Here is a 17589-nt window from a genome sequence, read left to right as displayed (position 1 = left end):
CGATTTGCTTCCGCGTTATGGGGCCAAGACACGTGCCCTAGTCCGTGACGTACCGGATGCAGAAATATAGAACGCATGCGTGCCCATCCCCCCACTCCGGTCCAACAACAATATAAAATGATACCGTAATGCACCTGTTCTTTGTCTTTGGATCTTTTGAATAAATGGATCAATACATGATGAATCACAATGATCGCAAGCAGAGGACCGTGAGAGTTATTCAGCAGCAGATGAACCAGTCCAAAAATCGAACACGTTAACGGAGCACTGAACTAGGCCCTCTCGGATGCCATTTGTTTCACTACGACTCCTTTCAGATGCACACCCCTCTTCCCCAGCAAGATAAGGGTTAATAAAACGCTTGAGGTGGCGTTTTGAGGACATGGCATGAAGGTAATTATTAGCCTTTGATTGATATCCAGACATTTTTTGCGGAGACACATTCCTGTTCCCCACTTGTATTGGAGTGAACGGAGATATCTACTTCTGGGTCCCATGATTTGAGGGACCCGTCCACAGCCCGCTTAAACAGCTGCAATACCAGGCTTGGCCGCTGAGCACTGGTGGATTGCGGAAGTATGCAGTGTTCCTGGGGGCTTGGTTACAATCCGAGCCACACAGACTCCAGCCCTTGTTTGGCTGTATATTTTGTCTATTAAGACTTTGTTGTTTGGTCCTAACCAAAACATTAATAGGCTCTAAGCATAAGTTCCTTGTAAAGTCTCTGTGGGACTGAAATGTTGAATGTGTTTCATTATTTATGCTGTTCTCATGCTCTTTTTTATTACTGCTATTTACTGCTATTTCAGGGCAGGATATACCTGTATGCTCAGGTTCTAAAATACTTGATTACAAAACATGCCCTGTCTGGTGGCTGTTAGACGTCATTCTTGAAGTGCACTTTTATCTTATTATTGAAATAGTATAAACTATTAACATGTTTGATTTCATGGAAATGCAACTTTTTTTGTTAAATGTTTGTGTGGCTGCACTTTGTAACTAAGGAGCTAATAAATGAGGCATAGAAAAAGAGTTTGTGTCATGTCGTGTAAAGGTTTTGGTTGTTTAATTATTCTGTATCAGAACATTATTGTAATTCAGCTATTCATGGTACACACTACATGCAGATGCAATATAGACCTCATTAGACTTTAATGTTTGCCCCCCCCCCCCTCCGCCTTGTCCTGAATGTTTATTTTGGTGAAAGTAATAAGTAACTTATTACTTATTACTCTACACAGAAGGTAATATTGTAAAGAAACGTATTACTTTCAAATGCAAGTAACTAGTAATATGAAATATATTACATTTTGGAAGTAACTTGCCCAACACTGGTGCTGATTAAACACTTAGCTAAAATAACCCGATAGCACTTAAGTTACTGATGGTCTTCTAATGACTGGATTGTCATTGTGTGCCGACCTGATGAAAACCACGATGCACCATGGGACATAGCGTGGGAATAAGCGTGAGTTTTAGGGTGAGTTATGAAGGACTGCAGTTTAAGGCATCAGTCCTGCCCAGCTCCAATCAGATCAGAGGGTGGAGGATGTGGAGACGGTGTCCTCATGGGGGCTGTTAGGCTGACCTCTCATGTAGGCCTTTCACACCAAAAAGAACCAAGAGCCAGTTCCGGGCTGGTGCTAGGGCCAGTTCAAAACTGGTTCCAGCCTCATCCCAGTTATGAACCAGTTGGTTTCACACCGGCCAGAGCCAGCCATGGAGCCGGCGAGAGCAACGTCATGACGTCACTGCAAACCTCTGCATACGCCTCCGCTTTCAAAGCTAGCCTTCGTCCGGGTTGCTCCCTCTAACTTGTTCTGGACCTCGGAAGAAGACCAGAATCCAAGAAGACAGGTTGTCTCCTCCATGGTCCACTGCTTTTTCGTCCTCACGTCCATTGTTTACTTCGGTGTTTGCAAAAATGCCGGTCTTCGTTGGTCTTCCTGTTTATGAAGGTAAGAATAACCCCGCCCCCTGCCCCTGGCATTAAGGCAGTTCTCGTTCTAGCCCAGCTCAATCCTGGGGTTGGAGTTGACCAGTTTTTAGAGGCCGGAGCCGGTTCTCTGGCGTTGTGAAACCAAAACACTGGCTCTAGCTCTGAACTAGCCTGGAACGGGCTCTGATTTTGCGGCGGTGTGAAAGGCCTTATGGAGGCTGTGAGGCTCCCATACCTGCAGGGACGCCCGCTGGGAGCTGGCCTCGTAGTCTGAGGAGTTGAGCAGCCAGACGGGGGAGACGATTTCCAGCGAGCGCATGGCGCGGTCCAGCAGGTCATGGAGCCCCGCCGTGAGAGGCAGGTAGGTAGGGCCGCTGGGGGGGAAGGACACGTCCTCCGGGATGTTTTCCACCAGGACGACCCTGCTCAGACAAAGGTCAAAGGTCAAACAAATAGAGAAGAAAAAATAAAAATATATATAGTTTTATTTATGCTGTGACAATGATGGATAAATTAAAAATTGAAAATGTAACAAAGGTTTGTGTGTGTGTGTGTGTGTGTGTGTGTGTGTGTACAGTGGCGGAGTTAGACTGTTTGAAGGGCAGGGGCGAAAAAATAAAAAGGGCACATTCTGGACAACATGGGGCCCCACCAGCGGACACAGTGACTTTTCTAACTATCCCCTAACCTTAGCAAGCTTTGCCTTGAAGGTCCCATTCGGGGCACTTGTTACATCTCCATGTAGCACTTAAAAGAATAGTTGGGCTCATAATTTTTTTTGTTTCAAAAACACTGTTTCCCCTTATTCTAGCGACTTTATAAACACCAAAATGAGTTGTTCACTTCATTGTGCACTTTCACATTTTAGCCAAAGAAAGGAGGATGCCTTACTGCTTTCAACTTTACTAACATTTAAGTAAAAATTAGACTGGAGAAAATTCAATGTGTCGCTACCATACAGTCTTTGACCGCTGACAGCCAGCTACAGAAGCATTTAAGGAAGTTTTCCTTCATGTTGAGGTGATAGCTGACCATTATCGTCTCTCTTGCATGAAATGACCTACACTTGAATGATCTTGAACGCTCAAAAAATGTATATACATTTTAAACGGATTATGCAAATACAGTTTTTCTAACTTGGCCTCTAATTGCGCTTTTCCACTATGGGTACTGACATACTCTTGATCCGCTTTTGCTTCGTTATCCAGTGGAGATTTAAGTACCACTCGATGTAGCTGTTTGTCATGGCAACGCCACATGAAAGCAAAGCCTCGCATTCCCTGTTCGTCAGCTACCAAAGAGAGGAACGTCTGCACCTCAATAGCTAACCACAACATGTTTATTTCGGTTTGCCATATTCTTGCTCCAGGGCACTCATTAATTTTGTTCACGTGTAAAGGGCAGCCAATAAGGCACTTTCTCTCATTTTCACCACCATAGAGGGCACTTTAGCACACTTTTTCAACCATGGGGGCACCAGACGGGCAGAAGGGCACTAGAAGGGCACCAGACGGGCAGAAGGGCACTATCAGGGCACTGGAAGGGCACTGGAAGGGCACTAGAAGGGCACTGGAAGGGCACTGGAAGGACCAGACGGGCAGAAGGGCACTATCAGGGTACTAGAAGGGCACTAGAAGGACCAGACGGGCAGAAGGGCACTATCAGGATACTAGAAGGGCATTAGAAGGGCACTGGAAGGACCAGACGGGCAGAAGGGCACTATCAGGGTACTAGAAGGGCACTATCAGGGTACTAGAAGGGCACCAGATGGGCAGAAGGGCACTTGAAGGACCAGACGGGCAGAAGGGGACTATCAGGGCACTAGAAGGGCACCAGACGGGCAGAAGGGCACTATCAGGATACTAAAGGGGGCACTAAAAGGGCACCAGACGGACAGAAGGGGACTATAAGTGCACTGTTCTAGAGGGCACATCATCATAATTTATTGTATGAAGGAGCACACTAGGGGCACCTAATCATGTTTTGCACGTGAAAAGGGCAGCGAATAAGGCATTTCCTCTCGTTTTCGACACTCTTGAAGGGCACTTTAGCGCGCCTTTTCAACCATTGAGCCACGAGGGGGGCGGTCGCCCCCCCTGAGTCCGCCTGTGTGTGTGTGTGTGTGTGTGTGTGTGTGTGTGTGTGTGTGTGTGTGTGTGTGTGTGTGTGTGTGTGTGTGTGTGTGTGTACACTGAGATTCCCTTGGCACCTTTTTTCCTCCTGGATTATTCTTTCACTTATTTTTTTTTTAAATCATACATACAAAGCAAATAATTACAGTCGGTTGGGGTTGCTCTAATTCTTCAAGTGTTTAGAAGTAGCACACAAGTCATACATAAATCAAACATTGTCTGCCATCGATTATACTTATTCTTTTTAGAAACCATTTTGCTTTGTTTTGTGTTGCATGATTACGCACACAATAAATATATAACATATTTGATTAGACATAAATATCCATGCTATGTGTAGGCTACATGCTATATGCAGTTGTTAACTCTTTCAGTGAGCGATTTTCATTCTGTCTGCTACTGTGTTATTACGTGAATATATTGTGTAAATATCCCTGGTGAGGATGATCCTTCTCTGACTCCAAGGCGCTCTGAGACCGAGGACACCAATCCCGGATTGGTCAAGCCAATCAGGGACTGCGTTATGGTACACTGAATGCACGTTATTATACAAAGAATAAAGGAATTACAAAATATAAATTTTGGAGCTTGTCAACCACTTTCCGTCCTGTGGGAAAACCAAGACAGCTAAGTGCTGACAAAGGTGCTCATGGTGCCTGGATTCTCCCTGTGGAGGATTTCAGCAGGATGCCAGGTCAGAGGGCCGCTCTGTGGTAGTTAGAGCCAACAGCATAATTCATGCAGAAGGGAATCAAGGGCCCATGGCCCTGGGGGCCCTCCTTCAGGGACATTTACATTTAGGGCATTTAGCAGACGCTTCTATCCAAAGCGACTTACAATCAGTACATTTGTCATAAGAAGTGAAACAATATATCGCTGTCGGTACAGTAAAGATGTTCATAGAATCAAGTGCAAGTACTAACAATCGCTAGGATAACCCATTCCCCATATACAGCAGTGATAGCAGTTACTACAGCAAATGCTACACAATTAAGTACTATGAATAAGTACAACGTACATTAAGTGTGTACAATAAGTGTGTACATTTAGTGGCAGGACGTACAACATACAATGGTGGGCGGAAAGGACTGGATGGCTATGCAGAGTCTAGGTGAACTCTGAACAGGTGAGTTCTGAGTCTTTTGCGGAAGCTGGTGAGCGACTCTGCGATCCTGACAACGGCAGGGTGCTCGTTCCACCACTGAGGTCCCAAAACAGAGAAGAGTTGTGACTTTGCTGATCGGCCTTTGCTCTTAGCGATGGCGGTACCAGACGTCCAACTGAGGTAGTTGAGTGAAGGGATCGAGCTTGGGTGTGTGGCTTGACCAACGCTTGGAGGTAGGCAGGGGTAGTTCCATCGACCGCCTTGTATGCCAGTACCATCATCTTCAATCTGATGCGAGCTACTACAGGGTGCCAGGGGAGGTCCCGGAAGAGGGGGGTCACATGGGAGAACTTAGGTAGGTTGAACACGAGGCGCGCTACCACATTCTGGATACGCTGCAAAGGTTTAATCGCAGAGGCAGGGATTCCAGCCAGGAGCGAGTTGCAATAGTCGAGGCAGGAGATGACCAGCGCTTGGACTTGGTGCTGAGCTGCTTCCCTTGTGAGGAAGGGCCAGATCCTGCGGATGTTGTTAAGTGCAAATCTGCAGGAACGGGCCACCGCCGTGATGTTTGCGGTGCAGCATAACTGATTGTCCAATACCACACCAAGGTTTCTGGCGGTTGGAGAAGGAGATACAGTGATGATCTCAACAGTGACCAGTAAGTCCATGTTTGGGCAATCTTTCCCTTGCATTAGGAGGAGCTCAGTCTGGTTGAGGTTAAGCCTCAGGTGATGAGCAGTTGTCCAAGTGCTGACATCTGCCGGACATTCAGATATGCGTGTTGCAATCAGGACTTTGTCAGAGGAGGGGAAAGAGAGAATCGTCAGTGTAGCAGCGATAGAAAAAGCAGTGTGATGTAATTACAGAGCCCAGAGATCTGGTATAGAGGGAAAACAGAAGGGAGCCCAGTACAGAGCCTTGAGGGACACCAGTGTCAAGCATGCAAGATTTGGACATGGAGTCATTCCATGTCACCTGATTGTGTGATTCGTCAGTTAGGATGTCAACCAGGAAAGGGCAGATTCAGCAATGTCAAGTTCGGCGAGAGTGGTAAGGAGGATCTGATGGTTCACCGTGTCAAATGCTGCTGACAGGTCGAGGAGAATGAGAACCGAGGAGAGGGATGAGGCTCTGGCAGCACGGAGGGACTCAGTCACCGCAAGGAGAGCCGTCTCAGTGGAGTGTGCCTTCTTGAAGCCTGACTGGTGAGGGTCAAGCAGGTTGTTAGATGAGAGATAGAAGGACAGTTGGTTAGCGATGGCACATTCCAGTGTTTTATAGAGGAATGAAAGAAGAGATACCGGCGTATAATTCTGGATGTCGGTGGTGTCAAGGGTCGGTTTTTTGAGGAGAGGCTTTATTCTGCCAGTCTTGAAAGATGCTGGAACAATGCCCGAAGTGAGTGAGGAGTTTATAAGCGCAGTGAGAAATGGCAGGATGTTGCTCGGGACAGCCTAGAGAAGTGTGGAAGGGATAGGGTTAAGGGGGCAGGTGGTGGCATGGTTAGAAGTAACTATTCTGTTGACCTCTTTGGATGTGAGAGGGATAAATTGGGTGATAACAGAGGTGGGGATGGGTGGAGGGTGGATGGCGGCAGGGATAAAAGAGGAGCTAATGTCCTTCCCCTTCTGGGAAGAGTAGGTAACAAAGTCATCAGCAGTGAGGCAGGGAGGAGGTGGAGGGGAAGAAGACATGGAAAACTGTTTCCTGGGGTTTAAGGCGGAGGAGTTAGGTTGGTCCGGTAGAAGGCAGATTTGGCTGTTGGGGGGGAAATCTGAGAGAAGGTGAAGATAGTGAGATAGATCATTAGGACAGTCTGATCTCTTCCATTTCCTCTCAGCTGCCCGCAACTCTGCTCCATAAGTCTGCAGAGATTCGGACAGCCAAGGAGGGGGGGGGTTGAAGATTGCGCAGGTCTGGAGTGGAAGGGACAGAGGGAGTCCAAAGAGGTGGAGAGGGGGGACAGCATAGTTTCGGAGGATTCCTCTGTGGATAGTGGAGAGAATCGTTCAACAGAAGGTAGTGAAGACAGAACAGTTGAGGCAAACGTAGATGGAGAGAGAGATTTCAGGTTACGGCGGGTGGTGACAATGTGAGGAGGAAGGGAGAGGACTTCAAGGCGAGAGAAAAAGCAATAAAGTGATGGTCAGACACAGGGAGCGGGGTAACAGAGAGAGACGATGTTCCGCAGGATCTTGTGAATATCAGGTCAAGTTGGTTCCCAGCCCTGTGTGTGGGAGGAGAAGGGGAGAGTGATAAGTCAAAGGTGGCGAAAAAGTTGATTAATTAAAGTGGGTGCAACTTCTCTGGCAGGATGTTGAAGTCGCCAAGGACAACGGGTGGTGTGCCATTTTCTGGAAAGCAGCTGAGAAGGGCATCCATCTCGTCCTTGAAGTCAAGAAGGGGACCTGGAGGACGGTAGATCACTACAATGAAGAGCTTGATAGGAAGGGTGATAGTGACAGCGAGTTCAAATGCAGATCTGGCCAAGTATTCTAGTGGAAGGACCTGGTAGGACCACTTCGGCGAGATGTGGAATCCAGTCCCTCCTCCTCGCCCCGCTGGAGAGGGCAGCAGGAGTAGCAGAGTTCTCTGGAGTAATCCAAGTCTCTGTAAGGCCAGGACGTGGAGGGTCATGAGGGATGCGTAGGCCGAAATGGAGTCTGATTTCTTGACCACTGATTGGCAGTTCCAGAGTCCTCCCATCATTTGAAGGTCAGTCTAGGTAGGGGTCGGTGGGTGGCACAGATTGGATGGGTTGCTATGCCGAGCAGAGGATCTATGGGGGCATCTTCTATGAGTGGATATCCTGACGATGATTGAAGTACGACAAATAGCCACAATAGGGGTGGCTTCCCTTGTCTTCCTCGAGGGACTCCCACAGAGAGACTCCCCTAGTCTTTGTTTCCCTAGTCTTTGTTTGAAGGGTCCAGCTGACGCTTATAATAACTAGCCTTTAAATGCACAACTCAGGCCGACTTAGCTCCGCCCAGCAATGAAGCCTATTGTTGTCACCTTGTGACTGAAACTAAAATCAACGACCTCTTACTAACAGCAACAACAACAACAGCAGCAAGGTTAGGGAAAGGGTCAATATTAGGACTTTGGAGGAAGGCGTTCGGTACAGGGGTCCCCAGCGAGAGCCACTGGGCTGCAGCTGCTACGTGGTGCTCAGCTCACCTGCAGGTCCTGCTGCAGTTTTCCTCTGTGATGCCGTCCTCGTCTTCACCCCAGATGTCCACGGCTGAGAAGATGAGCGCCACCAGGACGGCGAAGCAGCAGACCAAAGCAAAGATCATGATGCATTTCTGCTGAGACTGCAGGAGAAAAAAAACAATAAAAAAATCGCATTGAATATCCTGGGCTTTTATTTACTTATTTTGCTGCCCGGCAACGTGACATTCAAACAAAGCCAAAGAGCCTTCCCCTTGGCCTCTGTGTGGTGGCCGGATTAGATGACTACCCTCCCCATACTTAGTGCAATGCTCAGAATGTCATAAAACATGACCAAGATGACACTTGGAGCATCTCAGAGAGAGAGAGAGAGAGAGAGAGAGAGACAGATACAGAGACAGGGAGAGAGACAAGGGCCCAGTTTCCCGAAAGCATCGTTAGCCTAAGTGGATCGTGAAGTGCGTCGTACGAGCATCATACAGTTTTCACACCGTTTCCCGAAAGCATCGTTGGTAACGAACGTTGTGAAAACGCTCGTAGCTAACGAGTGCTAGCCTACTATAGAGTGAACTCATTATTGCATGCGGGTGTCTTCATTCATAAAAAATGAAAACATTCGGGAGTATGCAATAATACAAATTATTCTAAAAAGGTCAAAGACTCCGTGCACAGCCCCGCCTTCCCCAGTGAACAAAGAAACCCCGCGCCGAGGCCCCCTCGGTTTTACACAGGAAACTTGAGATAAGAAGGTGAAATCGCCGGGCGTGCCAAGCTGCGACAGAACCAGCTCGGCAGTGTTGAAAGACCTATAGCCAGGGTTCGAGTTAGGTGGGAGCCAGTGGGAGCTGAGCTCCAATTGAGAGAGGTCTGGCTCCCATGAAAACAGCAAACTCAAGTATCTGTGGAGGTCTCTGAAAATACAGCAGAATAACATTGTAATTACAAATAAAGCTATTTTCCCTTCCACATGCAGATTTAGATTGACGTTAAATGGGATAATAGAACGCTGGTCATTATCAGGAAAATAAGCCCAAACAGGGCAAACCGGACATCGACGAGAAACGGAGGTGCTTCGACCTGAGGGGCTTATTTTCGATAATGAGTGGCTACTAGCCAAATGAAAAAATAATTTCACAGCTTGTGTTTTTTAACAATTTATTTGCTACCTACTGACGTCGCTTAGCAACCGAAGAAGCTGGCGTTGTTGTGAAGGGCCCATGCAAGTGAACGGAGCGTTCCACGGCATTGAGAAGAGCCATGTCATAATAGCCCATATTTACGTCCTATATCCCCCCCCCCCCCCCCCTGTCCAAATTCAGCGCAAGGCCGGTACGTTCTCCCCCCACAGAGATGGAATCATAACTCGAACCCTGCCTATAGCCTACTTCATCCTGCCCAACAATATGGGCAGGATCTAGACCAAGCTCTCCTAATCGGGTTAGCAATAGCCGCGTTTGAATTATAATGTATGAATGGAACGATGCATTTTTAATGTCTACAAATATTCTATACTAGAGAGCCAATCAATGCAACCTTATGCAGAATCAGATAAAGTCGGTTCTCTTGCTGCGCAAAATATATGTTTACAAAATCAGCACATTTAGATGTTGTCACACAAGCTATTTTGGATTTTTGGAATATGGAATTATTTCAGGGGGGGAAATGCCGTGAATAAATGTATGCACAGTGCGTTCAGGAATAGGACTGATATATATGTCGGCCTAGGCCTAATCAATTGTGTTGTAATATCTTTAGCATTCATATTATTGCAATCTATTCTTTTTGTAGGCTACTCTGCGGTTGGCCTTGATGGGGAGATATTTTAACCCTTTTTAACCCCATTTTCCTGCGACATTCCTGCGTCTCCCCCTGCGTCATAGCCCGTTTCAGCACCACGTCAGTGGACAGGTACATTCCTACGAACGTCGTGAGTGCAGCGAATGCGCGTTCATGTTAAGAGGAGTTTCGGGAAACGCTCCAAAGAAATTAACGATGGTTCGAAAGATCCATTGTGAGAATGATCGTACCTGCAAAGATCCATCGTTATCGGGAAAATTGGCCCAGTTGTATACAGTTGCCTCGAAAAAAGCGCCATGTGGCCATGTGGCCAACAAAGTGCATCGTGTGACCAACAAAGTTTGATAAAGTGTTAAAGAAGAAAACAGAAACAGCTTTTCCTCAGGACAGGTACAGCTGTTCCTCAGGACAGATACGGCTGTTCCTCCAGACAAATACAGCTGTTCATTATGACAGATAAGGCTGTTCCTCCAGACAGATACAGCTGTTCTTCCAGACAGAACAGCTGTTCCTCAGGACAGATACAGCTGTTCCTCAGGACAGATACAGCTGTTCCTCAAGACAAATACAGCTGTTCCTCACGACAGATACAGCTGTTCCTCCAGGCAGATACAGCTGTTCCTCAGGACGGATACAGCTGTCATTCAGGACAGATGCAGGTGTTCCTCCAGCCATCTGTTTAATAATAATAATAATAATAATAATTCAATCAATTTTTAAGTAACCGCAAGTAACCCAAGGTCACCTTATATAGAGTAAAAAGCATAAAGTAACAACAACAATCGAAGCATAAAATAACAGGACCAATAATTATTAAAACCAAACATCCACCTAGAAATAGACAAGTGTAGTGCACAGTGACCACTCAGAGTGAGTATGCCAGTTTGAAGAGGTGGGTTTTGGATCTGGATCTTATGTGTTGGGGGAGGGAGTTCCATAGTCTGGGTGTCGATCAGCTGAAGGCTCGGATATCCATGGTACTAAGGCGTGGTGTGGGGATGGTGAGTAGTCCAGCAGAGGTTGAGCGGAGGGTGCGGGAGGGGCTGTACATGGAGGAGGTCACAGAGGTAAGTGTAGGCTAGATGGTGGGGACTTTGTATGTGAGGAGGAGATTTTTGTATTGAATGCGGTGTTGTACTGGGAGTCATTGAAGTTGGATGAGTTTGTTGATGAGTTTGGCGGGGAGTCCCGTGAGGAGGGCATTGCATTAGTCGATGCGGGAAGTGACAAATGAGTGAACCAGGATTTCGGTGCTGGATTGGGACGGTGATGGGCGCTGTCTGGAGATGTTTCGGAGGTGGAAGAAAGCAGTCCACGTGATGTTTGGTGTAGTGTGTTGTGCAAGCTGTGGTGGGGGCGTCCTGGAGAAGGTCCAGAGACGTAACATCTCCGTTACCGAGTACCAGAGCGGCAGAGTTGCACTTGTCCGAGTCGAACGCAGCGCAATCCAGAGCAGTTTAAAAGTCCACACGAAATAAGATGGTCAGTGATGTAGTCCAGCGGTAGATGGTCCAGGTGATGAAGATACAGAACCAGCGCGGTGGAGATAGAGGAATGAAGCGTGTAGGTTGTAGCTTTGCTGGAGATGGGGAAACAGCTGAGTGATGGCAGGGATTAGCAGCAGGCTAGCCAACCGGCAAACGAACACCCTCGGGGCATACCGGGCATTGGTGTGTCGGGGATGCAGCGTCCTCCGTGTTAACAGCAAAGGTAAGCGTCCGGGAGAGCTGGCAGGATGCCAGCAGACCAGTCTTCGTTGCGCACACCAGAGCAGGCTATCCAGCAAAAGATCGCAGAGAGGAGTCCCAGGAGGCCCGTGCAGGTGAGCCTTGTATCGGCGAAGCTAGCTCAGAGGCTAACCAGTGGCGAGATAGTAGCAGCAGACAGGTAGAGACCGTTTAACTGGTGTTTCAGTGTTGCACAGTGTTAGATCGAAAGGGCCGAACTAACAGATGGCTTTAAAGTCAAGAGTTCATACACGATATAAGCAACAAAATAGGAAAATATCGCAAAAATAGCGATAACAGTGAAAAATTTATTGGTTAAAGATATTCTGCTCTGTTAATGATTCTCATTGACCTCCTTTGTAAAATAAAAATATGGTTTGTTTTGTACGTGTTTCCCCGTATTTCCACACAGTATGTAATGTAGGGTTATATTAAGCAACGGTTGAGTACATCTTTTGTTTCGTATAGTTTTGCAGTGGACATAGATACTTTTCTTTTCACTTGTTTTGTATTTTGTTTCAAGCATAATTTGTGGTCTATGATCCTTCCTAAGATTAGTTTTCATAGACTCTTTCTATTTCAACATTGTCTATCATGATATTCACTTCATATTAGATTTTTTTTGCATCCAAATACAATGAACTTAGTTTTCTTTAAATTTAGAGACAGCTTATTAGTGTCAAAGCATCGTTTTAGGATTCGTTTTTCAGACGAGAGAGAGTGTGCACAGACAGTGCAGTGCACCCTCTAGTTATTTATATGTCAATATTTTCGATTTTTTAAGCAGACCTCCTCAAAAACTGAAACGAACGTGCTCCACAGAACGCGCGTTTCTCAGACAATTAACGTGCTCCACAAATCAAAACGAGAGAGAGAGAAAGAGAGAGAGGGAGAGAGAGAGAGATGCTTCAGAAGGGGTGTGCGCAGATTGTACAGCGCACTCTCTAGTTATATGTCAATATTTCAGATTTTTTAAGCAGACCTCCTCAAAAACTGAAATGATCGTGCTCCACAGTACGCACGTTTCTCAGACAATTGACGTGCTTCACAAAACAAAGCAAGAGAGAGGGGGAGAGAGGCTTCAGAAGGGGTGTGCGCAGATAGTACAGTGCACCCTCTAGTTTTATATATGTCAATATTTCCATTTTTGCATCTTTGAAGGAGACCTCCTCAAAAATTGAAAATAAATAAATAAGAATAACCGTGCTCCACAGAAAGAAATGTAAACCAATTCATTCTGAACGGGAGTGTTCTCCGATGTTTTCGTGCTACAAAGAACGAAATGTAAACCAATGCTTTTTGAATGGGAGCGTTTTTCAGACGAGAGAGAGTGTGGCAGACAGTACAGTGTACCCTCTGATATGGGCCAACTTACTAAATCGGTCTACAAGGGTGAGGACGACGGTGTGGCCCTTGGATGCAGGCCAACCAGTTACAAAGTCCCGAGAGATATGCGACCAGGGACGATGGGGGATGGGCAAGGGGTGCAGGAAGCCGGCATGTGGGCGGTGAGAGGTTTTATTCTGGTTACAGGACAGGCGTTGACAAAGCCCCGGACATTCCAGTGATGGCCACCAGAAGCGCCGTCGCAGGAAGTCCCGGGTCCTCTGAATGCCGGGATGGCAGGTGAGCCGGGAAGCATGGCCCCACTGGAGCACGTCTGAACGGAGGTGTGACGGGACAAACAGGCGGTCAGGTGGACAGGAACTGGGAGCTGGCTGGTCCACAGTGGCGGTTCGTCTCCTGTGTCTCCCAGGGTATGGAAGCGATGAGGCAGGAGGCTGGGATGATGGTGGAAGGCTTGACCATCTCATTGGGACTGTAGAACTTCCCAGTAAGTGTAACTATTGCTTTATATATATATATATATTGGAAGTGATAGATGTTATGATTATGTTCTGGGCTATTTGAGGAAATAAGTGTGAACATTTACCACCTTATTCCGAATGCAGGAATATTATATGTTATATTCTATATATGTTATAATTATACCAGGTTACAGGTTTGTTTATTATCATTCCTGGTCTCCAGACTGTGTGTCTGTGTATGCATGACTAGTCCCAGTTCGCAGGTGGCCACGCCTTTAGGTTGCATTATATTCAGTTGATGGTCAGGACTAGTACGCCTTGCCGGTGAGTGACTATAAACTAGCATTGCTAGAAATTCAAATCAAGAATTAAAGGCCCACTATGCAACTTCGGGCATTTCTTCGCTGTTTTCTTGGTTTTGGCACGCACATTTGTCTACACAGCGCCCCCTACAGCTTCGTAGTAGATATTTTACAACACTGTCGTAACAACTCGTTGACGACCCTTCCCCATGCACTTCTATATGGAAGCATAAATGTAGCAAAATTCAAATGGCAATGCAATTTGGAATTACATTATGCATTTGACAATTCATTATGCAATTTTATAATGTAATTTGTAAATACGTTATTCAAAGTGTATTTTAACATGCAAAGTGACAATGCAATCCTCAATTAAATTTGCAAAAGTTATAACAATACAAATAGAATAACATTTTGTCAAATTCTTTGAGTTCCTTTATACAAATTGAAAAGCTATAGCGTCCCCGTGATTGCAATCCACTTCGCCACCCTCCGTGTGTTGGGATATTCAAATGACATTTCAATCAGCAAAACGGAATCCAAAACGGAATCCAAAGAGGATTCCAAAGAGGAATCCAAAGAGGAATCCAAAGAGGAACCAAAAAGTCAATATGCAAAGGGGCAAACGTGTCAGCCAATCAGCGTCTTGGCGGGAACTACGTCACTTGCTCGTAATTTCCTTGTTCACTTCTAGTTCGTATGTGTCAGGTCCATGGTCACCGATAGAGATTATTGATATGCTCCGAAGTTTGGCCGATGATGTGGAGAACAATCGTGTTGAAGACACAGATGCAGTAGATAGAGTGCTTGTTCTGGGAGATAGGATAGACGACTAATCCTCACTGGTACGTTTTGACGCCAGTGTGGTAAACACAAAGATTTCCCAAGTGCTACAGGCACTGGGTGCGAAACATAGGGTCGGGAGATCCACCGTCTCCACCCACTCCTCACCTACAAAGCTCTCCATTATTAAATACTGGAGAGCTTTGTGGAACCTAGCCCCCAGTTACCACTGGGACCTCCTCCAAGAATACACTCCCTCCCGCTCCCTCCGGTCAACCTCTGCTGGACTACTATGTATCCCCACATCACGACTCATTACGAATGGGTGCCCGGTCCTTCAGCTTTTCAGCACCCAGGCTCTGGAACTCCACCCCCACACATAAAACAGTCAGACACCATTACAACCTTCAAGTCACAACTCACCTGTTCAAACTCGCACACAACGTCTAACTGATCACTGTCTTGATTGTTTGTTTGTTTTGTCTTGTTTTTGTTTTATTTATTTATTTATTTATTATTATTATTTTTCCACAATGTCTTGTTTTAAACGAACATATTTATCCAGTCCTATCTATCTATCTATCTATCTATCTATCTATCTATCTGGTGACGGCTGGTGGTGATTTTGGGGGGGTGGGCTAACGAATGCATTAAATTTATCAATACTTCACAGGGCTCCAGACGCCATGATTGATGAAAAATAAGGTGTTTAGAGTGCTTCACTTCATTAAGCAAAATTTAACTTTTTTGGTGCTTACCTTTAAGTATTAAACAATTAAAATATTGACCGGTCTCCCTTTGCGCAAAATGCGGCTGTAGACGATCACACACTCTTTGGTAGAGATGTCTGTGTCGCCGTCAATCATGAAGGGCATGTATGTGGCGTTTCCGACGTCAGCAGCTGTCTTTTGCTTTAAGGTGTCGCCTATTACCGCAATGAATTGTGCACATGCCATCTCATTGCTATACGTCGGGTTGAAGTTTAATCCATTTTTCTTCATGAGAATAATTTCGGATTTAAATTTGGTGAATGGCAACTCCTCTTTGGCAATGTTGTATGCAACATTAAATTTGATCCGATTTCCGATTCCTTAGAGAACCTTATTGTTACTGCCTGTTGCTGAAATGCAGCTGGGAGAGGGGCCACTTTCTCTACACACTTGTCACGTCATGTTGGGTTATTTAGGCATGCTTTTTTAATGTTTCGATACGAAACGTTGTTGACCCGCTTACAAATGCACTACTACCGGCCATATTCTGACCACACTCCTGACAGTAGCAGTGCGTTCCGTAATGCACAGCGTAATAATAAAATGTTACATAGATGAGTCAGCATTTAATTAATTTGTGTGACAGAAACAACTAAATTTCATGGATACATTTAAAGTTTATTCATTTATTTAAATAAATAAACTATGATGATACGTTTAAAAACACATACTACACATACGCCATACTGCACTTGCGCCACTGTGCTGTGATTGGTCGAAGGTCACTGCACTGTAGCTATTGTGCTAGCTGTAAGTCCAAGGTCAGCCTTTGGGCTAAACCAGAGAGTCTAATATGAGGAGAATGGGCACTCGCTGGTTAGTTCCGGTTTTCTGGACTTTTTTCGGTTCTCTGTCCACGCGGGGCGCTCGCAGGCGAGTCCAGAATGAATGGGAGCCTATGGGGTTTTATCCTCAGAATCTACTTTTCTATGTAATTTTTTGTCAAGTAATTTGAAAGTTGCCATCAAAAGGAGGGGCTAAGATAATAAACTCAGCTTAATATTGCAATTTTTAAGGTCACGTATCTGTTCTAAAAAGGCGTTAAAATAATGTGATGACGTCACACATTGTCATACTTTCAGAGGTACTGCTTTACGGGAGTTTCTGAAGCAATTCGGCACTTCCGTATTTCCCTTTTCCCGCAACGATAACACCAACTGTTGGAGGTAAGGCTTTTTATTGCTTAATACACTAGTTACAGAGTTTTAGTGAGCTAATGTAAAAAAAAGAAATGCGCGAATGTTTTACATATGTATGTTACTTACAGACAGAGGTGGGTAGAGTACTGAAAATCTATACTCAAGTAAAAGTACAATTACTTCCTTCAAATGTACTTGAGTAAAAGTAAATATTCCAATTGTAAAAACCTACTTGAGTAAGGGTAAAAAAGTACTTTGTTTTAAAGTTACTCAAATTACAAGTTACTTTACATTTTTGTATTGCAGTGCTTGGATCAGTGAAAAAGACCTAACGTGTGTATGTGTGAGAAAGATGCACTCTCAAACATTTCTTCACAAGTTGCTTCATTGTATATTGTTCATTAAACAAACATAGGCCATCAAACAAATTTACACTAAACATGGAATTTAACTTCAGCTTTGACAAAAGCATTGTAGGAACAGTTACCAATTAAACACTAACCTGGCTGGGGCGGGGGGGGGGGGGGGAGGGAGGGAGGGAGGGAGGGAGGGAGGGAGGGAGGGAGGGAGGGAGGGAGGGAGAGAGAGAGAGAGAGAGAGAGAGAATAGGATACCCCGTAACAGTGGTATAATGAGCACATACCACAGCCTGTCGTGATCTATTGCTTAATTATAAATAGCTCTGGTTGTTGTTTCTGTTCCACGACATTTTGTATGTCATGTTTGTGGTGTGGGATGACGAGAGTGGTAATGAATCAGATGTAGTGAGTGTAGAATAATTCACCTACAGTATTTTGTTATGTGTTGTTCTTTCAATTGTGCTGTCGTTTACTGCATGTCATTTACTGTTTTGGTGGTTCAGGGATCGCTGTCCCTTTAAGGATTACGGCGTCTCATGACGTCAGAGCCC

The 17589-nt window shown here is 45.6% G+C and overlaps 1 protein-coding gene across 1 annotated transcript in view; it reads right to left on the bottom strand.

Annotated features, from left to right (window-relative positions):
- The window catches only part of LOC115560067 (inactive phospholipase D5), a 188147-nt gene that overhangs the window by 102375 nt on the left and 68183 nt on the right, over nucleotides 1-17589 (bottom strand). Inside the window, exons 2-3 of the mRNA XM_030379363.1 lie at nucleotides 8360-8496; nucleotides 2175-2361 (exon numbers count right to left, since the gene is read on the bottom strand). Of these exons, the coding sequence (XP_030235223.1) occupies nucleotides 2175-2361; nucleotides 8360-8496 (324 nt within the window). The remainder of the gene's footprint in view (nucleotides 1-2174; nucleotides 2362-8359; nucleotides 8497-17589) is intronic.

Source organism: Gadus morhua, chromosome 15, assembly GCF_902167405.1.
Source record: "Gadus morhua chromosome 15, gadMor3.0, whole genome shotgun sequence".
Lineage (NCBI taxonomy): Eukaryota > Metazoa > Chordata > Actinopteri > Gadiformes > Gadidae > Gadus > Gadus morhua.
This window is presented reverse-complemented; position numbering and strand designations above follow the sequence as displayed.